This window comes from Gobius niger (assembly GCF_951799975.1).
Source record: "Gobius niger genome assembly, chromosome: 2".
In the NCBI taxonomy this organism is placed as follows: domain Eukaryota; kingdom Metazoa; phylum Chordata; class Actinopteri; order Gobiiformes; family Gobiidae; genus Gobius; species Gobius niger.
Genome location: NC_136853.1, coordinates 34,027,823 through 34,053,014, shown reverse-complemented (window position 1 = coordinate 34,053,014; position 25,192 = coordinate 34,027,823). Strand labels below are relative to the sequence as shown.

General features: G+C 39.3%; 3 protein-coding genes across 3 annotated transcripts; 2 read left to right on the top strand and 1 right to left on the bottom strand.

The window, feature by feature from the left end:
* The first annotated feature begins 1,812 nt into the window (after positions 1-1,812).
* Positions 1,813-8,328, top strand: mapk12b (mitogen-activated protein kinase 12b). Its single transcript, XM_079582788.1, has 12 exons — positions 1,813-2,077; positions 4,690-4,819; positions 4,884-4,942; positions 5,030-5,141; positions 5,779-5,808; positions 6,794-6,841; positions 6,926-7,040; positions 7,112-7,183; positions 7,300-7,379; positions 7,485-7,563; positions 7,654-7,827; positions 8,203-8,328. The coding sequence occupies exons 1-12, from the start codon at positions 1,956-1,958 to the stop codon at positions 8,265-8,267; spliced, it is 1,086 nt and encodes a 361-aa protein (XP_079438914.1). The 5' UTR covers positions 1,813-1,955; the 3' UTR covers positions 8,268-8,328.
* Positions 8,329-14,584: 6,256 nt separating this feature from the next.
* rpap3 (RNA polymerase II associated protein 3) lies at positions 14,585-19,712 on the bottom strand. The gene is made up of 17 exons (XM_079582771.1): positions 19,587-19,712; positions 19,264-19,479; positions 18,407-18,589; positions 18,205-18,315; positions 17,992-18,119; positions 17,797-17,918; positions 17,660-17,730; positions 17,454-17,588; positions 16,683-16,810; positions 16,498-16,619; positions 16,327-16,394; positions 16,090-16,179; positions 15,483-15,670; positions 15,219-15,393; positions 14,985-15,082; positions 14,797-14,897; positions 14,585-14,723 (listed from the first exon to the last, which is right to left on the bottom strand). Exons 2-17 carry the CDS (start codon positions 19,417-19,419, stop codon positions 14,638-14,640), a joined length of 1,962 nt encoding a protein of 653 aa, XP_079438897.1. The 5' UTR covers positions 19,420-19,479; positions 19,587-19,712; the 3' UTR covers positions 14,585-14,637.
* Positions 19,713-19,993: 281 nt separating this feature from the next.
* atp23 (ATP23 metallopeptidase and ATP synthase assembly factor homolog) lies at positions 19,994-24,897 on the top strand. Its single transcript, XM_079551722.1, has 6 exons — positions 19,994-20,250; positions 20,457-20,502; positions 21,349-21,430; positions 21,502-21,639; positions 24,178-24,261; positions 24,341-24,897. The coding sequence occupies exons 1-6, from the start codon at positions 20,103-20,105 to the stop codon at positions 24,542-24,544; spliced, it is 702 nt and encodes a 233-aa protein (XP_079407848.1). The 5' UTR covers positions 19,994-20,102; the 3' UTR covers positions 24,545-24,897.
* The last annotated feature ends 295 nt before the right edge of the window (positions 24,898-25,192 follow it).

Sequence of the window (25,192 nt, the reverse complement as noted above, 5' to 3'; positions counted from 1 at the left end):
ACTTTCTTGGGGTATTTCAAAAAGGATCTTTGTGTGTTTTCATTTACTAAGCAGACTGAAGATTGTACTTGGTCTAACCTAAAACAGTTCAATAATTTTGAGGTGTCTGTGTTGGAGTTTGAACCATTATTTTGAATGTCCAGTGTAAAGTGTATATGGTGGATTTGAGTACCGTAGTACCTGCAAACTGAATGTACCTATTACTGTGTGTATGTACTTTGAACTTGGAAATGCATGTACTTCTGCAGTAATCACCAATCCCTGAGCTGAAACGCCTTTATCCACCCACAGCCAGTCTTGGCCTGAGAGAAATAAATGCAAATATTACTTTTAACACCAATGGCTCTTGTTTATATACAGCATCAGCTACAATTAATTCATATTGAGTGTTGTGACAGCTATTTTGACACTTGTTTTTAGGCTTACATAGATGAATCCCTGCTATATTCTGTTTTAGTTTAGAATTGTACCCTTATCTGCATAGATATGAAGGAAAAACGACCAAATACTGTATGAAAATTGCTGTTTAAATGAAATTATTTGATTACTGCAGACTTTTTGTATTGAACTATATTGTATTGCATTGTATTGAATATATCATAAACAGGCTATCAAGTGTACGTTAGACTACACAGCTGGGCACATATTGCTCACTGAAGTTGAGAATGTCATCTGTGCAGCCAACCAAATCACACTTAACAACCTTGAAACAAAAGTATTATGGTAATTCCAGGATTTCTAGCCCACTTCTAGTTAATAATAATTATAATAATAATTTAAAAAACGATTAGACAACAATTAATAATCATTAAGAGATTCAAAATAATGTTTCTTATGTAAATAACAAATTCAGATTCATTGATGAATCGGAATGTATAAGATGCACATTTAAAAATAAAGTTATCTTAAGGTTGACAGGTTGGCCTACAGTGGCGGTGCGGCTCAGTGGCAGCGGCTCAGGACTAACACCTGAACACAATTTTGTTGTACGCTTGTACAATGACAAATAAAGCGCTCTTACTTACTTACTTAATGGTCTTTGCAAAAGAACTTACACAAACAAATGAATCTCATGATAAGAAAAAAGGACTTTTGTATCCATCCAGTAGCTTCATTCATTCAGTATACTTCATTTTAATACAACTCAAGTAGAAGTAAAAACTCCTTGCAAAAGTACAATTACTTCAAATAGTTTCTCAAGTACACAAATGTAACTGAGTAATACCCACCTCTGTGTATGTTGGTGCAGTGTATCACAACGCTACGCTGTTTGCAGCAAATCTAGATCAGTCTTTATTCTTGGAAGAGCCTAGTTGTACAGTCGGCTCACGTGAGTACATTACAAAACCGCAGTATGTCATATAGGCCTACTTTCTCTTCCTAAAAAGAATTTGGAACATGTTGATGTCCTTCTTTTTTTTTTAAGAACAAGAAAAATACCTTCCACCATGCAAAAGAACCACCTTTTCCCGCAAGCTGCAACCCTCCCACCTACTCATGTAAGTAACTTGAGCTAAAAAATATTATTCTCAAGTAGAAGTAAAAAAATAAAAAAATAAAAAAAAAGCACTGTGCCTATTTTAACACATCTCTGATTGGATAGTGATGAACGTCCACTGTGCACCAACTATCCTACGAAAAAAAAAAAAAAAACTTTCACCCTGGGCCTGCAGCTTGAGTGAGGGTGTGCTATAGACAGCTTGTCCCACTCCCAATATCGTGGACACACCCAGCGAGGGTCAACAAAACAAAGCGCTTCCGAGGGGGGCGTGACGCTGCGTCTGAAGGAATTCGCCTCACCAAACGCACCAAACTTACTCTAAAAGCAAAGTCCGTGAAACCGCTTCCTCTAATGTTGACACCAGTATTTCAGTCCCAGAGTAGAGTAGCCACACCTCCTCCTGGCTCCTACTCAGGTCAACAGACGTAGTTGCTGCTGAGGTCCACGGTGAGCTATGGCTTTGCGCTCGAGCAGGACGGGCTTCTACCGGCAGGAGGTGAACCGAACCGCGTGGGAGGTCCCGGAGCGGTACCGAGAGCTGAAGCAAATCGGGACGGGAGCTTACGGGACAGTCTGGTGAGTGAGTCATGGATGTAAACACTTCGTGCCATGAGTGCGTTCACGCGCTTCCATTGTTGTTTGCAAGTTATAAATAAATGGTTAAAACCAAATTGGTGTTAAATTAATCGATGTTTAACCTCTTACCCCCCACCTGAACCGCGTGCTTTTTCTCCAGTTGGACTTTACCCAAATCTGAAAGCTTCTTGAATTGAGCTCACAGACTATAGGCAAGTGTAGCGCCACATTTGAAAGCTAAGACCTAGAAAAACTGATCTAAACTGATATTTTTCCTTGCATTGTCATGTTCTCGTCACTTTTTGAAAGTTCTTTTTCATCTCACTGTTGTCACTTTTTGTTGCACTTTCATCTTTGTTTTCTTCTGGTGTGTGTTGCTATTTTGAGGCTTTTTTTTCTCCATAAACTGTTAGATTTGGGTAGTGCCAAACAGGAGAAAATGTGCTCAGTTCGGGTGGGGGTTAAGAGGTTTAGGAAACACTTGCGTCTTTTCGGCATTTTAGTATTTGTTTGCCTATTTTTAATATCACTATAGAAAAACAGGACCACCTGGCCCTATTTTGGCTGTACTACACCCATCCCTGCCCCTCTCCTATCTCTAATAAAGAGCCATGTTATTGTACAATAATTTTACAATCCCCGTCTCTCAGTTTTGTGGGGTAAAAACACTTTTTTTTCATTGGCCTATATATCATATCGGCCTTTATTTTGAAAGTAGATACATCTTGCAAATATGGCTAGTCGGTATCAACTTTGAGTCCTTAAATAGCTGAGCCAGAAAGAAAGGCAGCAACAACAAAAAAACAAAAACAAAACACAAAATGCATTGATCTTTCTCTATTTGAAATGTTTGCATCTTCAGTCCCTCTCACTACGGTGGTCACCTAATACTTACCCTATCCTATAGTCTGCTGATAGACAGAACCTACCTCTGCCAAATGATATTAGGCCTAATTCATACCGACAATTTGCAACTTAAATAGACACTCTTGTCCTGTGTTTAAACCCATAGTGACGTAGTATGGTAAATACTGAGCCCTCCCTCAGTCCACAGCTGGCTCTGCAGGGGCCTCCCTTTGTAATGAGTGGATGATGGTCGACAAAGGTTCTACCCCCAGCCTCATTGTCAAAAGAGTCAAAGAGCTGGACTGAAAGCTCCATCACTGGGCTTTAAACATAAAACGGTGTTGTCCCGACACAGACATTTTGTTACATATTAGGGGAGGCAGAGATAGAAATAATTGTTGACGCATTCATTGACAGGTGTCAGTGTAGAATAGGGGCATCTGTGTGTTGAAGCTGAAGAGATATGACCTCAATCAGAATCAAAAATGGCTGGTAAGGGTTGCTATGTTTGCAAAAGCTGCAGAAATCATAGTTTCACTGCGTGGAAAAGGTGGGAATTGAATAGGATTGTTGTTTTAGTTTAGATTTTGGAAAATGTAGAATTGCTAGGAATATAGGTATATGCACAGTGAATAAACTTTGTTGACCCAGCTGTCACTTCCTATTGTTAATCTTTCCACAGTCTTTATGCATAGTTACGGAACAAGGAAGAGTTTTACTCAAGTTAGAGGTTGCTCAAATGTCATCAAATGAGGCAGGTGATATTTTATAATGTTGCATTGACTTATAGTGATAGTCTGTAAGTTTAAATATTTCACATATTGGAAAGATGGTGTATAATTTACTGTCTGAGTCTGAAATTTAAGGTAATGCATTATTAAATAATAATATTTTTTCTAAAGTCCCTCCCTTTGCTGACAGCAGACTGTCCTGGCTGACAGTGCAGCAAAGAACGACCTGTAAACTGGCTCAGTTTATCAAAAAGCTCTCATTGACTAAAGAACCTGCCTGCCTTTACAATCAGCTGACTCTGACTAAAGACAGACATGGGTACCATACGAGGCTAGCAGGTCTAATGCATTACTCACCACCTATACCAAAAACGAGTGCCTCGAAGAACTCACTACCTATACCAAAAACGAATGCCTCGAAGAACTCACTACCTATACCAAAAACGAGTGCCTCGAAGAACTCACTACCTATACCAAAAACGAATGCCTTGAGGAAGTCAATGTTGTATAGAGCTGTATCAGTGCGGGATCATCTGCCTCCGTATTTAACACAGATCAGTAAAGAGGAGACATTTAAAAAGAAGTTAAAAAGGCTTATAATAATACTTATGAAGGACATTATTCTATCAAATTAAAGTTTAAAGTACTTGCCAAATTCATGCTTGTTTCTGTTTAAATTGTATTTGTGTGTAGTCACTGCTGCGAGAATAACTAAATATAGATAAAGATTAAGATTTCAGCAACTAATCAGAATCCGCGGGATATCACTTTGACCAATGGGACGAGCTTTTCCTGTGAACCGGCCTGTCAGGTCCAATCAGGAGAGAAGGGGGAGGAGCTTGATTATTTGCTTTTGAAAATTCTGTTCCTGTGCTACTCATTTTGCAAACTAGGAAGGCCTTTACTTACTTTAATCTCTCCTTACTTTGCAAACTTACAGACTAGGCATGAAACAAATGCACAGATCTTGAATTGACTTTTCCTACTTGTTGTGGCACAGCACGTGTTGACTCTAAGTTGTACATTTCTCTCCAGTTCCGCGTGGGACCGGCGAGCAGGGGCTCAAGTCGCCATCAAAAAGCTCCACAGACCCTTTCAGTCCAAGCTCTTCGCCAAACGAGCCTACAGAGAGCTGCGGCTGCTCAAGCACATGAAGCATGAAAATGTAGGTAAAGTAGACGTGAACTTTATCCTTATCTACTCTAAATGCATGTTATTGTTTATTGCAGGTCATAGGGTTGTTAGACGTCTTCACAGCAGAAATTGCACTGGATCGGTTTAAAGACTTGTAAGTTTCTTTTTTCTTGTGAGCTCTAAATCTTGCAATTAGGATTTGAACGGCTCCGTTGTATTCAGTGCTGCTGCTTCTGCGCAGTTATCTGGTGATGCCGTTCATGGGCACAGACCTGGGTAAACTGATGAAGATGGAGAGACTGACGGAGGACAGAGTACAGTTCCTGGTTTATCAGATGCTCCGAGGACTCAAGGTTATCATGCACTGCACAGCACATGTCATTGTGTTAGATGGGATTTGTTTTCCTATACAGTTCAATAATAGCTATCTTTTATCTTTGTAAGGATGTCAGTAATCACTAATCAGCGCCGGATCCAGGACAATCTGACTGAGGGTGCATCAGAGTTTCATTGGGGTTCAAATAGATATTTTCATTAAAATCCATTGTGATGAAACTAAAACTGAGGGTGGAAACATTTTAAAATGAGGTTTTGCACCCCGTAGAGCCGTGCCTGTCACTAAGCAACACTTTACAATTCGACAAAAGTATTTATTACAGTAAATACATTTATATCAGTGCTTTCAACAGATCTTTGCTGAGGCAATCCTTATGTTAATACGTATTTATACAATTTCACCTGCTGGCCTCTTTATGCTTTAAACAGTGTTATTCTCTATTTTTTCATCAGTCAAGTGTAGTTTTCTATGTTTCTGAGAGTGATTATGGTGATAAGATAAGTGATAAGAAGCAGAAATATATCTTCCTTACATTTACGGGGGGTATAGGTACCTGATGATATGTATAGTCATGTATATATGTATAGAAACAATGTTGTACCTCTGAGTTTCTGTTACTGAAAGCCGGTCCTGCCTCCGTCTTGTTTTCTCAGTATATCCACTCCGCGGGGATCATCCACAGGGTACGTGACCTTTGATCTTTTAGACCTGACCTTTGGGGGTGGAGCTTATTCTTTTTCACATACTGCTCTTTTCATCCACATTCCCACACAAGATTTACCACTTTTATGTGCAGTGCTTGTCCGCATAGACCCAAAGAAGGAAGACACAAAGACACGCTCTCCGCCTTCTTACGATGTTGTAATATTTATCTGCTAATCCTCAAGGCTCAAGTAATGCTTTATTAAGTTGTTAATAAAGATGTTAATGTGCATTTATGCTCACAATTGCACATTTAAAGCTTTTACAGGTCGCCGTCTTACCTGAGCTTAGACGAGATGATGCGTACCTGTCTGGACTTTGTGTGTGCACTCAGAAAGACCAAAGACGTTGTTAGCGTTTAGCCGCTCCTCTCCTCTATGGGGCCAAACCGGGGTGAAGTTTGAAACAACCAAGCTCTTCCATGCATTCCTTATTTAAATACGGTTACGTGAGTAGTTACACGATCCAAGTATAGTTACACAAAATAAAAACATGTTGATTTTCTAAAGGGTGCTATATTTTAAGCCGTGATAACACCTTAGGAGCACTTCGACGTCACCCCTGTTTGGTCCCATACTGGAGAGGAGGAGAGGCTAAATGCTAATAACATCTTTGGTCTATTTGCATGACTGAGCGTAAAGACCAGACAGGTACGCATCAACTCGTCTAAGCTCAGGTAAGAACATATCTCAGTATGGAAAAATGATGGCCTGTTCCTTTTAGGTCACTCAGTGCAAGCGTTTGAATGAATTCACTTGGACTTTTAATCAGTTTATATTAACACCATCATCCAGCTCAGTTCTCAAAACCCACCTCTTCAAATTGGCTTTTTCTTAAAACTGTTTCTACAATTCACAGGGAGATGTATCTGTCCTTTTATATGTTCACGTTATATGTTATAATGGGTATTAACAGCATTGAGGTCATCCATGTGTAAACAAAATAGTTCTCTATCATACCCTGCAGGATCTCAAGCCAGGAAACTTAGCCATCAATCCAGACTGTGAATTAAAGGTACCACCACATTCTTTCAGTCTATCCTAAATTATTCCTTAGTTCCTCAGTTATTGTACTCACGTTTTATTCAAATCTTCGTAGATCTTGGACTTTGGCTTGGCTCGGCAGACCGACGCAGAGATGACGGGTTATGTTGTCACCCGTTGGTACAGAGCGCCGGAAGTCATACTCAACTGGATGCACTACACACAAACAGGTAAACTCTATACTAAAACCTACATTTATAATAAATAGATTGTGTCAAAAAGACCCATTTTTGCATTGCAGTGGACATCTGGTCAGCTGGTTGCATTATGGCTGAAATGCTGCTGGGGAAACCTCTGTTTAAAGGAAATGACCGTATCTTTTTACTGCCTCCTGTGTCATGTACACCATGTAGGACACCAACAATATTACTGATATAATCCACACACAACAGATTTTTGCATATGACCCTTGACCTTGAGCCACTGCAGACCTGGATCAGCTCAGAGAAATTATGAAGCTCACCGGCACGCCCACTCCTGAGTTTGTGATGAAGTTACAGAGCCAAGATGTAAGTGCTACAACCTTTCAAATGACATTCTTGAGATAGAAAGGTGGATAGACTAATTTCTTGCTTGTTTACTCCCATAAGTCATATTTTAATGTTTTTCAACAGGCCAGAAGCTACCTTAGAAGTTTACCAAAGGTGCCAAAAAAAGATTTGCACGCCTTATTGTCAAAAGCTAGTACAAATGGTATGTTCCTGTTTGACATTTTTGTGTTGTATTTGTTACCTTGTGGTGTCTTTATTTTAAAGCCTAAAGTATTTTCTTTGTTGCTCCCAGCGGTTAATGTTCTGGAGAAAATGCTCCTGTTGGACCCGGAGGAGCGGGTTAGTGCCTCTGAATCTCTCGAGCTGCCGTTCTTCAGCGAGTTTAGAGACACTGACGAAGAAACCGAAGCACAGCCGTATGACCAGACCATGGACAACACAGACCTGCCCCTCGATCAGTGGAAACGTAAGTCAGCAAAACACAGGAAGACAAAAAAAAGGTTTCTGCAGTACCTACAGTCTGCCAGAGGGTGTCATTATTGCACTCTGAAATGCATAGAGAGAAGTTATCTGGCATCAATCATTTTGGAGGAAGTAACATAAGAAACAATTGCTGTTTTAGGAAGGTTTATGTTCCTGCTTGGTCATATCTAGTCAAGCTGGTAAACAAACCTAATAAAAGGAACTAACAAAACTTTATTAACTCGGTAGACTGTTTGAACATTAGTGTCATAATTTGATCAGAAAAATGGCAACTAGTGGTTTTCAGATGTGTGACATTGGACATATATCAACAACGAACATGTGTTTAACTGTACATTTTGCTGCTCTGTCTGTCCAGGTCACACGTTCACAGAGATCTTGACTTTCAGACCTCCCAAAGACTCCAAAGAGACCACACTTTGAACCATAACGTACATAAAAACATATATTAGACCTATGCACACAGTGTGTTACAGATTTGCACACATTCTTTTTTTATTGCTTGTTTTTTGGTTGTTTCTGTTGTCTTGAGCTGTTTTAATATTTGAATAAATGTGATTTTTCTCTTAGTGCTCATGGAGAGTTGTGGTTCTTGTGTTTTGTTCTATTTGATAGTAAGTGACAGTAAAACAAAAATGTAGGAACTGTATGGCTTGAGCCTATCACACACCTGTATCAGAGCATCGACAAGAGTTTAGTCTGTGCAAATCAATGTATTCATATGACAAAACAGCTATTCACCATTGTGTCTCAGAATTACTGATGGAGTCATTCAGATTTCAATTGAAAGTGGTGCTTTGTTTTAATATATAGTGAATTTGTTGTGAATAATAATGAATTTCTCCTTTGCAAGATCAATAAAGGGTTATCTTATCTTATATGGTGAATGAAAATATAGGCAAAGGTGAATGAGTAAGAAGGTAAATAAATGAGCTTGATATGAGCCGTTTGCTTTTCCCCTCAACTGACTGAGGAAGGAGCTGCGTGTACGTTGGTGTTCACAAGATTTAACCCCAGTCATGGATTATTTTAGACTCTATTATAAATGGCTGCTGCTGCTTCTGACAGGTAATATTTTATATTATATATATATTATATATTATATATTAAATATTATTTTTTTTCTCTTTTTTTTGTTTGGCTGTTTAACATGAAAAAATGCCTCTAATATAATTTCACATATTGCGGCTATGAAAGGTGTAATTTAAACAAATTATACATCTCTTTGTAAATCGGTTGCCTCTGTGCGGCCTTGTGTGCTAATGTAACTTTATTTGTTTATATTGAGTTTAAAGGCCACACTGCCCCCTCAATTTGCTACAACAACCGTACGGAGCAGTTGTGTGTCCACATCTGTGGCCAACCCCAGTGTACATTTTTAAAGTCCCACAAACGCTTGTTTTTTTTTTTTGCTGTGATGGATGTGGTATGACATGGAATGGAAGCTTATGTGTATAGCACTTTTCATAAGTCACCTAATGTGCTTCACACAGGGTAATGAATTATTCTTCATTCACTCCACACACGGTGGTGGTAAGCTACTGTACGTTTGTGTCCCCTGGGGTAGACTGACAGAAGTGTGGCTGCACACATCTGGACCGTCCAGCCACCACCATTCATTCACGCACAGACATCATTCATCCCGGACTGTTGTACATGTTTTTAGTGGTAGGGGAGGAAACACCAGTAATTTGGATACTTTCTTTAGCAGGTTTTCATGGAATAATGATAACACAAACAACAGGCAAGTAGCCTAACGATACAGTGGGTTTTATTACTTACTAATTTTGTAAGAGCCAATAACTGATGATTTTCTTTGCAGATTCATTGATGCCAGTAATCCGAGGCCCAGACTATGTGACAGTGGGAGTGCCCAGTAGCGTGGAATGTGATGCAGATTGCCAGGCCTGTTCTTACTCCATGTCTCTAGTTGGACAGACAGCTCATGGGCAGGGCAATTCTCTGGTCTTTACTTTAAGCAAATACACTGAGGGTCTGACCGTGTCCTGCACAGTAACAAACGAACAAGGACACAGCGCTACAACCACCAAGAAACTACAAGTGCTAGGTAACTAATGGGAGAGCACATTATCATTTTTATTATCTGTCTTTATAGCCGACCATGGTCAGTGAGAATTCTGAATGTTTATTTTCATGTAACCGCACAGGTAGTCCGCCCGGCCAGTTAAATAACTGTTCTATAGGGCATGCACATGCAATATTTTCCTTCTACACAGAACCCTCAACATTGTGGTGCGAGTGTCAAAGCAAATACTATAATAACAACTCAAAGTTTATTTGACACTCATTTCCCTTGTGCTGCTGCCAAGCTAGAACATCATCTGCATAACCTCTGCACCACTCCACTGCTGTTGTCTCCATGTAAAATATAAACAAATGTGCTGCTGTTGTGTGCTGCTGTGGGACTGTTGCCTGTGGTTTCAGCTACAGCAGCTTAAAAAGTGAAATAACTCCAGCCCTGGACTTCATTGATCCCTTACAAAGAGCAAATAGGCTTAGCTGTTAATTGAACTGTTTCAGCTTGTGGGACCATGGTATAAGCAGCAGATTAAACAACTCTGATCCGTGAATTACAGTTTTAACTGCACCTTGCGTAGAAACACAGCTCTTCTGTGCGTCCTGGTGTTCAAGACCAGTGGTTCCCAACCTCTTTTGTCCCACATACCTCTCGAGTCGTTCATTTGCACTCCAAGTACCCCTTACCTCGAGGATCCTGTCATTATTTCCACAAAGTGATCAACGAAACTCAGATTATTCAGTGTTTAGTCGAGTGCTGTGTTTAAAATGAAGATAAATACTCTCAAATTCAAACTTGTTACTGAAACACATCATTTAAATTAACTTTTGTATGAAAATGATTGAAAAGCGGTTCACACAAAACCATTTTTAGTGGGTCGTGAGCCAAATTCCCAGGAAACATGTCTTTCCATGTTTAGCTACTCAAAAAGTAGGAAACACTACTTAAATTCATACTGCACATTCAAGCTGACAAGTGCAATATATCATTTCTTATTTGGGTCGCAGCTTGTCATTATATACAGTATGTTGGTGGGTCCCAGTGCCACACCAGTTGAGAACCGCTGGTCCTGCATTAGATAGATTATTTGTTTCTCCTCCCTATTTACATTAATAACAGAGTCAAGAAAGAGCAAAAGTGGGAGGGGCGGAATAAGGAGAATATGGGTGGTCAGCATGGCATCTTTACTTTCCATCACAGTGGTCGGTACATCGCTCCAGGATCAATTGTTTGGGAGGTTCTCCCTGCTGATGGACCCACTCACCACAAAACCTATAAAACAATTGATCCTGGAGCGTTGTAGAGACCACCGTGATCAAAAGTAAAGGCGCTAGGCTGACCACTCATACAGCTGTTGGAACACTACAAGGTCAATTACACAAAAATCTCTTTTTTTTGTTTTGTTTTTTGCATAAAAAGTTCCATAATGCACCTTTAAGGTGAGATCCGTGGTGTGGGTTGCATCAGGAACAGTATCATGGTAAATGATCTCACTTTATATAATGCTTTTCCACCTAAACTCAACACTCAAAGCACCTGTTGTAGGTGCTAAATGTGACTTGTGACTGATTGGGGTTTGCAAGGAACATTCTGTGTTGAGCCAACCTCTCTATTGATTTGAGTCATTCCTATTGTGTTTTTTAAATGACAGTCGACCTAGTTTAAGCATTAGTTTTTTAGGCCTGTAGTAGGCTATATCCAATTAAATATATACTTTTACATTTCTACTTTTCTTTCCTAGTTGGTCCAGTAAATGTCTCCATCTCTGGAGACACTGACTCTACTGACCTCTTTAATCCCTCGGTCAGTCACATCTACAACTGCCATGCCCACTGTCGACCATCTTGCTCGTACTTGTGGAAGCTGGGGTCTGGTCCATGGGTCACGGGACAGGGGAACGTTCTCTCTCTGACACCCACTGAGATGAACAGCTCCAAAATACTGATCTGCAAGGCCACCAACACAGTGTCCGGGATGTTCACAGCAGCAACAAAAGACATCAGTGATAACTCAGGTAAACTTTCAGCAAAAAAAAAAAAAATTCTATGTGACAATGTTGCTCTGGTAAATCTCTCAGGTGATCAAAGTTGCCTTGGGCTTGACAGACATAGTTGTGAATCCAAATCTGTGCCCACATACAACGCTGCCACGCAGGCCCGCCTTAATGTACCCATAGGCCCCGGGGCTTGAACAGAATTGTAGGCCCCCCCTCAGCGCAAACCCTAACCCTAAATCCCATTAAAAAAAACAACCTGCAACTCCTACATGTGTCAAAAATAAATGTTAAATGACATCTTGCAATGTGTATCAAAATCTCTATCTTTAATGCAAATAAAAAACAAACTACAACTCAACTAAAACAGACTGTCTCTTGCAAACAGAAAACATGCTTCAAAAATATGGCAGAAATAATAAAAATGAGCACAGCTATACATCTTCAAAAGGTCTTTTTCTTGACTTTCTGGCTGAGAAGTCTTTAATTATGTCCGTAAAGTCCAAGTCACGAACGATGTCATTTTCAAGTGACATCAGTGAAAGATGGCTAAGTCTCTCTTGGTGCATCCCTGACCTCAGGCGAGATTTTACCAATGAAAGCTTTGAAAAGGACCGCTCCCCAGCCATCGAACAGGGTCTGAGTTAAAAGGGTCCACAATGTTCGAGTCCTCTTCCACTCCTCCTCCTGCTGCGGGAGGAGGTCTGCTTCAGCGGCGCCTTTTTTCTCTGCTCCTAACTGGTCCGCGCTCTCCCCCCCTGACTCGTCTGGGCGTGGCAGTGAAATGGCAGCTGCATAGCTACTGGTTGAAGGCTGGGTTGGCTATACGGGGAAGGCAGTGGCACCTCCTCTAGCAGCTCCTCCTCACCGGATTGAGAGCCAACAATCTCCTCTTGGCTCTCGCTGTCAGCTGCGCGGCCTGCGCCTCCCGTGTCAGGGGCGCTGGCTGCAGCGGCTGCCGGTGCCAGTTCGCCGAGGCTTGTGGAGGTGCCTGCGTCCGCGGCGCTGGTTCCACCTCTGGGTGTTGATTTTAAAAAGCCCGTTAGCTTCGGCATATGGCTCATCAGCTCTTTATCACGACGCTCCTTCTTCTTTTGCGTCTTTCTTTTCTGTGCACCGCTCTCAAACTTTTCCTTCCCTGACACTTCTGTCTCTCGCTACGAGTCGCCATCAAGAAATGTGAAAGTGAATAGATGCGTTACGTACATAAGTTACGTCTTTCTATGCGCTTGGATTGGTTAGAATTTGTCATAGTATCAATGCGATGCGATGACAAATTCTAGCCAATTGGTCAATTGACGCCGCAGTATGTGATTGACAGGTAAAACAAACAAATTACAATATTATGGAATTCGATTATATCTGATAGGCCCTCTGGGCCAAGAAGGGCGGGCCTACTCCAGGTACACAGCGTGAAGTGAAGTGATTGACATGAAAATTGACGAATCATCTTTTCTTTGTCCTTTTTTCTTTCATTCTGATAGGCCCTTGACAATAGTAGGCCCCTGGGCTCCAGCCCCTGCTAGCCCGTTGGATAAGGCGGGCCTGCTGCCACGCACACCAAAAAACATTCATACAGTTTAGATGAGCAAAGTGTTTTGCCCAATGACAAAACACTAACACACTGGACACAAACACTAACAACCAGAGTAAAGAAGGAGCCCTTGGATTTAGAGTTGCAAAGGCATTCACTTACAAACCCCAAGATTGTTTGGTGCTGCCGTTGTGTCTTTGGGTAAGACACTTTGCCCATCAATAGATGTGGTGTGTGAGTGATGGTGGTGTGAAGGGCCATAGGCGCAGATGAAAAAAATGCTCTTTGCAAAGATAAAAACTGGGATCTGGGAAGCAGTGCCTGGGCCCCTGTCAAAAGTTGTCTAGTCTACACATACACAAGAATATAAAGTTTGAAACATGTACTCGCTTGACACTTAATTTCCTACATTGAAACTTTTTAAATTTATAATTAATTCACCTGATCCATCCCGTCTGTATATTCGGTCCTTCAAGAGACCGTCACCATGTACAAACTATCCTATTTACTTTTTTCTAACCCGCTGTTGAATATGCATGAACAATATAAGATGCAGATATTACCAACATACATTTCTCTCTCTAGATCCGGATAATGCAGTCGCTCATCTGAGGAGTTCAGCTGTCCTGCTGCTGCTTGTCATCATTACTATATTAACTACAATGTAACACCACTGTACTATTGTCAAAATAGGACTAGAGTTATCGTTGTATATCAAATGCTGTACAATAATCATTTCATAGATACAAGAAACATAATGTAAATGGGCTTTTTGAACAACTGGGTTAAATATTGCTTCAATGTTTTTGTGCCCTAGATATGATTTACCAATAAAAAGTAGCAAAATGTTAACAAGTACTTTTTACTCTTTCTGCTAGTTCAAACACATTTATCTGATTTCCAATAAGGTAGGGAGTAACTGTCAGATACCTGCACACACCTGTAACAGGGCTGTGTCCTGTTTACCTTTCCATGATTTAATGTTTAAGGTGTGAAAGCAGCCAGCAAAGACTGTGTCACTTTAATTATATAAGTTTGCAAGTAAGTTTCACGACTAGCTGTAGTGTAGAGATATATACTACAATGGAAAATCACTGAAAACTTCTTTTATCTACGCAAAATAAATGTAGATATTATTGAAAGACATGGAACACATATCTTTATTTAGTAATGCAATGGAAACACAAAATCATGCAGAACAAAGTAGCAAGACATGTTTGTGTTGACATCATACGCAATACTTGTTCTGTAAAGCAGTGACAGATGACACCTCAAGTCCACTTTGTTGAAGAAAGTCAAACAGTTCCTTTAGCACTGGATAAAAGGAAAAATTAAAAATGTAAACAAAAAATTGTTCACAACATTCTCAAAGTTTGAGTAAACGTACCTCTCTTCTCTGAAGAGGACATAAACATAACTGCCATGTCAAAGCGTTTAACTCTGGCAATGTTCTGTAGAATTTGAAAGATTAAAGCCGGCGTTTCATTCCTGCACCAAAGAGGAATTCAATTGAATCAATATTCATAATGAAAAATAATAATTTTAACATGGACCATTTTTGGTGCTTAAACTTACTTTATGTAGAAAACATGCAGCGTCTTTAGGATCTCATTCAGAATGCTTGGTTCAAGTGAGTTGTGAAATATCTTTGAGTACGCCTCTGGTTGTAATTGCTGTTAAAAAAACAAAAAAAAAAAAAACATTGGATTTTCTTCAGGGCCGGTTCACATTTTCCTTACATTATTCAAATGCCATTGTAATAAAATGCAGATTAAAGCATATTTTAAGAACTTTCTCCAGAACACCAACCTTTAAATATGAGTAAATCATTTCAGGTTGAGATCCAATCTTGCGCAGGTCTGCTTCAAATTGAAAACTATTGGCTGGAGGCGGAGGTATGTCCATCACTGTTAATGAGGATTTGCTTGCTGCGTCAGGAACTGGGGTATTAATTCTACATAAAGGTTGTCCTCCTTGCGTAGATCTAAAATTGAGGCATTTTTGATAATGATAACATAATATAGATCAGCCAAATATGAACATACACATATATAAAATACAAATCAGTCTCACGGTTCTGAGGGGCACGTGGGAACATCTGCTATTTCTTCAATTTTAATGATCTTGGCACTTGGTGATGTTGACAATGGTGATGTGTCCTCTTTCGCTTTCGTCACACCATCGTGGGACTCGCTCACTGGTATCTCAGGGACCAATACATTTCCACTGACTTCCTCAATCTCGATTCTCCTGAGCGGTTTCTAAAAACGAGAACACATAGTTCTGTTTTTACTATAATTATTTTTGTAAAGTAGAGACAGAAGGAAAAGGATGGACTAAACTGTAGTGATACACATGGTTGATGAGTAAATAAAGAAAATAACAAATCAGTAAAAATCCATGGACAGTAAATGCATTGCCTAAATGTGGAATTAATATAAATGCTCCCAAATTGAATGTTTGAAGCTTTTGAAGTTCCATGACCAAAGTGAAGAATGGCTCTCCTGACATCTGCTGGGCAACTAAAGCAATGACAGTCTGGTGTATTTATGGCATTGTTAAACAATTGATCCTTGTGGTTGAACATATAAATAGTAAAGTTGATACTTCTGAGATAAAGTCATAAAGCCCATCTATGCAAAAACAAATGTATAATAAACAGCCAAAAAAAAAAACTCACCGTTGACTGCAAGTGTTTGGGTTTATCTATTGGCAGGACTGTTCGCTTATTTGTGCCATCAGAGGACAAAAGACATCCACTGGAAGCATCCTAAAAGACGTGACATCATAAAATCCATAGTATTAATAGTACAGGATGTTATAAATGACACACCACCATAGTTACCTCAACACAGATTTATACTGAAGTAGTTCTTTATGGTACTTTGGTTAAGACTGGCCATTGTGTGTACAGTACCTGTATTTTCTGAAGCTCATTCAATGCCTGTTTGTTCCCGGGTTCCAGCTTCAAAACCTCTTGGAAATCTGTGAATGCATTATAAAGTAGAAAAAAAAAACGTAAAGAAATGTAATTCTTTTCTTTCTTCCAGTTGAATTTCACTACATTCAAAGTTGTGTTGTTCATCACCGTTTTTGGCCTCTTCCAGTTTCCCTAATGCCACTCTAGCTGTGGCTCGACGTGCAAACGCTTTGGAGTATGTGTTGTCCAAAAAAATGGCCTTACTGCAGTCGTTCTCTGCTTCTTTAAACCTAAAGCAAATACATAATGATAATGACATTTGTGTCACCAAGTTGAAAAAAAAATCTCTGTACCTCTCGAGTTTTAGGAAGGCCATTGCTCTGTTCGCTGGCAAAAGGACATTCATGTTGTCAGCCTCCATCCCTCGGCTGTAGCACTCTACAGCTGCTTCATATTTACCCTCTTTGAAATACGCATTTCCCTAAGAACAAATATTATTTAAACCCTCTGTCAAATGCAAACTAAACACAACACACTGATTGCAGATGCCTGTGAAAATATAGCTTAATTTGATATTATGTGTATTGACTGACAAAATGTATCTTACAATGTATTTTTTTCCTGATTACAGTTTATTGTCTTTTTCAGCTTGAAAATAATGATATGGAGCACAGTGGCAAAGCGGTTAGAAGACTGGGTACTGTTGAAAACCAGTTAAAGCCCACACTTTATTTGCACCTTAAAATTATGAAAATCAACTTAAAGGGGCTAGATGCAAGTTAGCCATTGTATACTCACTACTGCCACCTCAGGTCATACGTGTAACTGCAGCTTCTATATTAAACTCGTGCATGATGGCACTTCGGACCGAATTAACACCTTTTTAAGTGACGGTGCAGAATTTTAGAGGCATTTGTGGTGAATAAGTCTGGGCTCTTTCTACACATTAGGACATGGCTGGAACATGTAGGTGGAGGAAAATACTTAATTTTAACATTTTTAAACTCCGTATAGTAACTTTAAGATCATTTAAAATGTTCTGACAACACACTAGCTGGAAAACTACTATTTACAGAGTGGTTTATATGAAAAGATAATACTATAATACACAGCTGGATTCTCACCCTATCTTTTTGTAATGCTGCCTCCTGTTTTCTCTGCTGTTCCTCTATATGTTTTTGGTCCACAATGTCAACTTGAGGCATTTCCTTTGTCTGTGCGGCGTCTTCCGAGAGGGGAGTCGTATGGCAACCAGTAATCTGAAAGCACACCTTACATTTTTAGATCAATAAAGTAACTCTTGATTAGACAGCATGTGCATGACACTAACTTCTTTAATTTTCATCACTTCATTCTGAGCTTCTGTGTTGCCCGGATCAAGCTTTAGAACTATTTCATAATCTATTAAAACGATCAAGGGTTATTACTGTTTGAGAATAGGGAGACGTAATGTTTTATGACATATACCTTGTAATGCAGATTCATAGTTCTTTAAAGCGTTTCGTGCGGCTCCTCTTCGTAAATATGCTTTTAAATACTTGTTGTCCAGTGCAATGGCTAAGTTACAGTCGGATTCTGCCACAGCAAATCTGAAAGGACCACAATGAATGAGGTAACAGACATCTCAAAAAGAACACAACGTAAAACTACCAGAACACCTACTTCTTGAGTCTGAAGAAGGCTGTAGCTCTGTTAGTTGGAAGCACAGGATTGTAGGGGTCAGCAGCCATCCCTCTGGTGTAGCACTCAACAGCATTGTCATATTTTCCCTCTTTAAAAAACATGTTGCCCTGGAAAAGGTTTCAAACATTTACTAACAGCTAAATATTGACTTACCAAAAAAAAAAAAAAAAGGGTAAAAAGAAAGTAAGTTACCTGTTCTTTCTCGGCCAGTGACTTCTCTCGATCCACTGAAATCTCCACTGAGTCTGATTCATTTGACTCCGCTGGGATTTCTTCTTTGTCCATTTCTTCCAATGCCTTGTCCTGATGCAAACACATCATTATTTTTTTTATAAATCTCTCACATTACATCAACAGTCACTCATACTGTGCAATCTATTGCAACACGACATACCACATCAAATTTGTCCCACGATCTGTAGTCATAGGCCTTTATCTTTGAGGCTTGCGTCTTCTCTCCGGTCGCAGTATCCCCATTTCCTCCCGTAAGGCAATTACTTGCAGTGGTCGGTTTCTTTTTCCTCTTTTCTCTCAACTTTGTCTTGCTGTCTTCATTGCGAATAGGGGGAAGCTTTTTCTGACAAACACATTTGATTGAGCCAGACACACTTAATTTAGTTAATCTCTTCTTATAGAGTTCAGGATCGCTAAAGAATCATGGGATTAGCAGCAATGATATACTAATGGAGATTTTCAAATATACAATAGAGTTCGGGAAAATCCACAGTTACCATGGAGATGGTAACATTAGACTAAAATTAGCTAAAAACAGTGTAAAAAGTGGAGAAAAAAGCCATGGAACAACGTTAGCTGCTGAGTCACTACTGGTAAACGTCTAACTCACAGTAGTGTCCAAGTGTTTAATAACTCCAGTATTTTCACTTTTAAAATCTCCATTAGTTTATAATTGCTGCTAATCCCATGATGCTTAGCGATATGACATCACATTCCTTAACTCTATACTGGAGTTATTGTTCACATTAAAACACTTGGACACTACAATGTGTTAGATGTATTTACCATTAGTGACACAGTAGCTAACGGAGTTGTTCCACGGCTTTTTTCTTTCACTTTTTATACCATTTTAAGCTAATGTTATTCTATGGAAAATGTATGCTAACAGCTGCAAAGATGCCTGATCCCCATGGTAACAGTGGACTTTCCCCGCACTCTATTCTTCTTGTCGCTTGTGGGACATAGAATGGAAGTCTGTGTGTTAATGACTGTTTAACGACCCGAAAGAAATCTTACCTCTTCATCAAGTTGTTTTCCTCCAGTCCTGAGTTGTTCATCCTTCTTCTTTATGTCCTCTTCCCAACTGTCCAGCTCCCGCATAAAGCTGTGCAGATCTTCAGCATTTTGGCGCATCTGGACCTGCAGTTCAACGGCTTTATTTCCACCCGACATTATCCTTATAGTAGCACAAACTCTTGCATAAGGGTGATATCATCCAAAGAAGCTGCTTAACTAAATGGTGGCAAACTGCGGCATTGGGATTCACGCGGAGAAGGTAAAAGTACATATAAAACAGCAATTCATTACACTTATTTGCTGACGGTTACTTCAACATCTACCTGTACATGAAACCTAAACACTTTCCAGAACAACAATCGAAGCCAAATCTTTAACTTGCTCCACTGTTGAGAAAAGTCGCTAAACATCAGCCGCCTGTGTTTGTGTGGCCATGACAGTGTGGTCCCATCATGCTTTGCAATGACGCATGCGCAGAGAGTTGACAAAGATCGTTAGATGTTACAAGAATCACGAACAGACTGAATTAACGGAATGAAGCACTCTGAAAATCACTGGATGTTGATCTAAAACATTTATTTGGGCCTTTTTTTTTAAACATTTCCTACGATTTGTCTCCGTGTTCAACGTTTTAATAATGTAGTTTACTGTTAAAAGCAGACCACAAGCATAAACTTTGTTTCATAAGACATCACCTCTACCGACTACCTTTGAACCTGTCTGTACCACGTGACCCCCCGTACAGCCATGGTGACCTCCTTGGTTAGCAGCAGCCGGGCAGCTAACAGTGCACTTGTGCTGTTTTCAATTGTGGACAATAAATAAAAATAAAATAAAAAATGGAGCAGCCGAAGCAAGAAGAGGATTACGGTTATGGTTTATTCCCCGAGAGGAACAAGGCGAAGCGTAATAATGACTCAATCGCAAGTTCTGTCTTCTCGTTTCACCACAAGTGTCGGCTCATGTTGCAGTACGCAGTGGATGCCAGTGAGTAGTTTACACTGTCAGTCTTTCTGCAATATTGTTAAAACATTACAGAGCTGTGCTACCAGTAAATGTGCAAATGCATGTCTGATACACATTGTTGCTTTACATAGCTCATAAGAAGCAAACAGTTTACTCTTAGGAACTACCTTATGTTTGCTGCTGCAGAGCAATAATTGTCAGTGAATAATCTGTGTTTTTCTTCTCAGGTCCCTATGCCAAACTCTTGCTCAGTGCTATGAAAAATTCTGGATGGTATGTATGTATGTATGACGAACAAGCCAATGTGATTATATGAAAGATCTCACTCACACATAGGGCTGGGTACCGTTACATTTTGTTCGATACCGGTACTTAAACGATACTTAGTTGTCGGTACCGATACCTGAACGATACTTTTTTCGGTACAGATGCTTAATTATTTTTCATTTAGAACCATAAAACAGATGAAAAATGTTAATTCATTCTTTTCCTTCCATTTAATTTCTTTTACATTCGTATGAGTTGTTTGAGATGAAACTTCCTTTAACAACAGGCGGAAAAAATCTTTCCACGTTTCTTATTTTCCCCCCCATTTTTAACAATTTAAAAGAAAAATGTCCCCCCTAAATTTTTCTTCAAATATTTCCCCAATTTTGTATGTTTTTTTTTTTTTTTCTTTCTAATTTTCACCAAATTTACCGCAAAAAAATTGTCTTCCATTTTTTCCCACGTTATTTCCCTTTTTGATATTTTCGATTCCCCAAATTTTTCCCAAATGTAACCCAATTTTTCCCACTATTTGCATTTTATTTTTTTATTTTTTTTTACTTGTCTTTCACTTTGTTTTCTTTTTTGTATAACCAACAGCATAAAAACTTGAATATAAAGATTTTATATTTCTTTTCGGTACCTGCTTTCGATACTTTTATTTTTCCGATACCGGCAGTACCTAAACCTTCATTTTCGATACCGTACTGGTATCGCTTAACGGTACCCAGCCCTACTCACACATGGTCAGTTTTTCCAACACTTTAATTAATTCCCTACACACCATTCAGTCAAATCAAGCATCTGGGAGTGTGCGGACTCAATGTTCATTTTATTATTATTTTTGCACAGCCAAGTGTTCAATGACAGACATTTTGCCTGTGAAGATTGTGATGGTACAGTTAGTGGTGGGTTTGATGCTACTTCTTCACAAGTAAGTGTACCTTTTATGATGTAAAACACACAATATAATGGACCAGCATGTTATAATGAACCTTTTTACAGATTGTTTTGTGTCAAAACAACATCCGCCAGCAGTCCCATATGACCAGGGTTGTCACGCATGAGCTAATTCATGCCTTCGACCACTGCCGAGCCCACGTCGATTGGTTTAACAACTACAGACATCTGGCCTGTTCAGAGGTGAGGACCGCTTTTAAATGATGTCCTTTTACATTGTAGAAATGATCAAAGCCGTCAACTCATGTGAAAGTTCTCTGCTCTAACAATCCAGTCCCATTAACAACTTTGCAAACTGGTACTGTAATATTGTGTGTGTTTTTTTAAATAGTTGTTCAACATATGAACTGTGCTAAACAACCACTGGCCCATATAGAACTTTCCATTCTTTGGTAAAGTCTGTGAGATTTTTACCAGCTTGCAGACTTTATCCTGCATAACAATGCCTTAGATGTTTAGTCAGGCTTAAGGCTCCATCTGGTAAACATCTGACAGAGCTCTGATTAAAGTGACAAATGACATCCGCCTGAACACTATTAAATACAGTAGCGGTATGAACGCAGAAAGCATGTTGATGAAGAAATGTGCAGATGGTGCCGTTAATAAAAAAAATCTCGACGCGATGATAAGAGGATGAGGAGAGCTGCTGCTTTTGGGAAAAGTCATGTTCACAATGACACTTCTGCCAGTTCCTATTGTGGTATAATCTGTCAGTCAAAAGCAGTTCATACTTATTTTCTATACTGATCTAAATTTATTTGCTGAAATACTACTTAATTGCTTTTTTCAATGAAACTGGTTAAAACCTTTTGAGTTTTCATCGACTAAAACTAGTACATTTAGAAATGACTAAAATGTGACTAAAACGATAAGCATTTCCGTCCAAAAGACTAAGACTAAATCTAAGTGGACTGCCAAAAACAACACTGTTCACGTTGCCACTGTACTGTACAATAAGACTGTAAAGTAACATGTGCAATAACCCCCATTGCAAACCACGTGCAATAATCTATGTATCAGCTGCACTTTATTCCCTGTACCAGCATCACTTATTGACATCCTGCACTAGGACTGTAACTTTACACCCAGATGTTCTACTTATATATTTATTATTATTGCCCTATTGTTATATTTCCTAAGAGGTTTGCTTTGCTTATTGTACATAAGATACCTCGTTTTTATACTATTTAACTGGTTGCACATTTTCCCACATTTTCCCTTCTTGAATGCCGACTGTAACAAGTGAATTTCTCCATTGTGAGATCAATAAAAGGATTATCTTATCTTATCTTAAACTCAAAGATTCAGGTGCGCAAAACATCTTTCTACAGCTAAACTCACACAAGAACGGTCATCTTTGGTGCATTTTAGTGCTTAGTAGGAAAAAAGCAACGCAAGAACTTTCAGGTTTACTCTGATCCGTAAACCTTTGGTTGCCCTTATTGTCTTGATTATAATTTCTGTACTGTGGGCATGACAAGGGGGGAATGCCAAATGAATGCAGAGGAAACATGGAAAATGTTTACTGAACGTAAATATGAATCGATTTTAACAAAACGCATGTAGTCACTTTAGTAACATTAGTAATGTGATTAAATTAACAGTGTGTATTAAGATGAAATAGGTTGTTTAGTTTGTTTTAAATTCCTACTGTCCCCAGGGGAAAGCCTCCTGTATTTTCTCTTTGCTAAAAGCAGTTAAATCCTTTAGTTTACAGTGTTTTTGTACAATGTCATACTCATTCTTATTCTGTAAAAATAATGGACGTCTTATGCTCACTCCTCCCCGTTTACCAGAATGACCTCGGCCGTGGGGGAATTCATGGCGGATTTACAGACTCCCCCTCCCCAGCTCTGACGAAGACTGTTCCTAAAAAGGACATACGGGCAGGATTTTCACCGTAGACTCGGCCCTTGCGTGACGTGTAGCTCGCGCTGCTCCAATGCTAACAGTCCGAGCCTCATTAAGTACGAGATTTCAAAAATTCATATTACAAAAACCAGCCTGGTTTCATATATTGTGATTAACCCAGCGTTATCTCAGGAGGAATATCTAGCCTAGTCTAGTGTTGAAACAATTGAAACCAGGCGTTAAAGTTGTTTTTAAAGGAATAGGCCACCGTTTTTACATACTGAGATATGTTCTTACCTTAGCTTTGACGAGTTCTTTAGGACCTGTCTGGTCTTCCCCCCGTGCCTTCAATCACGTAAACACAGCGCAGACGGCGTTAGCATTTAGCCTCTCCCCCTCTCCACTATAGCTCCAAAACAGGTCAAGATAGAAGCTACCAAGCTCTTCCACGTTTTCCCTATTTAAATATTGTTACGTGAAGTGTTACACACAAAGTATAATTACACAAAATTAAACAATGTGGATTTTCTAAGTGGATAAAAGGGGGAACTATAATGTAAGGCGTAATAATACCAGGAGTAGTTTGAAATACACGCAGTAATCTTCATTTTACTGTGCGGATGCCAAATTACTCCTGGTATTATTACGCCTTACAACAACATTTCCATTTTGTACTTTAGACCAAATCCAACAAGTTCTAAAGTCTGGACCAAACTGTGCATTGTGAAAATTCCCATAGAAAGTCATCTGACCGAGAAAATATATTTTCTTTCTATTCAATGGATGCATGTTTGTTCCACCGATAGTTGTCTGTTTATAGTTGTCTGTGTTTAGTTTAGTTTAAAAAATTGTCAATTGTTTTAATTTCAGATTCGTGCAGCTAACCTCAGTGGAGACTGTACTTTCAGTAATGAAGTTTCAAGATTTCACTTTGGCCTAAAGAAGCACCACCAGGTATCTATTGTAATAATTAGACAATCTTCTGTGTAGAAGCTGTTCAATTTCTTTCATACACAACTTCAAAATCTTTCAGGAGTGCGTCCGCAGTCGAGCCCTGCGCTCCATTCTTGCTGTGAGAAAAATTAGCAAAGAAGAAGCTGAGAAAATAGTGGACGAAGTGTTTGACTCTTGTTTCAATGACCACGCACCATTTGGGCGTATCCCTCACAGCAAGACGGATGCAAAGTTTGCCTACAAACATTACGAGAGCAGAGATCGATATAGCGCAAACATTTAATGACCACGTTTCTCATTTACCTTGGAAGGTGCTTTAGCTGACTTATAAGCTATCATGCTTCAGTAGTGGAAGCTTCTGAGACTGCCTTCTACTGTCAAGCAATGAAATCTATTCTGAAGAGATTTTAATGTGCCCTTGCAGTTGAAGAATAAAACATTTCTCCTTTTTGGACACAAATTCTACAGAAAAGGGATTATACTATTCACCCTGAAAGTATTAGATGATGTTGAAATGATGCTTTTAGGTGAACAACGGGTGCTTACCAGTAATGCACTATTTCCTTTCCATCTTTCTGCAACCTCGATAGATTCCATGTAAATAAAGATGATTGTACTTAAGTTAATAAAAAAGGATAATGGTAAAATTAACCAAATGTTTTGTATAATCTTTTTCCATGTCAATATATAGTCCTATCTGTGATATAGATTACTGGAAATTCCACTGTTACCATGGAGATCCGCCATCTTTGCAGCTGTTATCATACATTATCTACAGACTAACATCAGCTAAAAACAGTATAAAAAGTGGAGAAAAAAGACGTGGAGCAACTGCTAGCTGTTGAGCTACTACTGGTAAATACAGTAAGTGTATATAAGTGTTTTAATGTGAATAACTCCAGTATTTTACCTTTCAAAATCTCCATTAGTT

Excerpts from the sequence above, each read along its gene's own strand:
- mapk12b (XM_079582788.1), top strand. The coding sequence starts at position 1,956 with ATGGCTTTGCGCTCGAGCAGGACGGGCTTCTACCGGCAGGAGGTGAAC. Across the intron at positions 6,842-6,925 it reads ATCCAGACTGTGAATTAAAG|ATCTTGGACTTTGGCTTGGC; the intron begins GTACCACCACAT and ends AAATCTTCGTAG. Across the intron at positions 7,380-7,484 it reads TGAAGTTACAGAGCCAAGAT|GCCAGAAGCTACCTTAGAAG; the intron begins GTAAGTGCTACA and ends GTTTTTCAACAG.
- rpap3 (XM_079582771.1), bottom strand. The coding sequence starts at position 19,419 with ATGTCGGGTGGAAATAAAGCCGTTGAACTGCAGGTCCAGATGCGCCAA. Across the intron at positions 18,120-18,204 it reads CACTGGCCGAGAAAGAACAG|GGCAACATGTTTTTTAAAGA; the intron begins GTAACTTACTTT and ends AACCTTTTCCAG. Across the intron at positions 14,898-14,984 it reads CTGCATGTTTTCTACATAAA|GAATGAAACGCCGGCTTTAA; the intron begins GTAAGTTTAAGC and ends TCTTTGGTGCAG.
- atp23 (XM_079551722.1), top strand. The coding sequence starts at position 20,103 with ATGGAGCAGCCGAAGCAAGAAGAGGATTACGGTTATGGTTTATTCCCC. Across the intron at positions 20,251-20,456 it reads GCAGTACGCAGTGGATGCCA|GTCCCTATGCCAAACTCTTG; the intron begins GTGAGTAGTTTA and ends TTTTCTTCTCAG. Across the intron at positions 24,262-24,340 it reads GCCTAAAGAAGCACCACCAG|GAGTGCGTCCGCAGTCGAGC; the intron begins GTATCTATTGTA and ends AAAATCTTTCAG.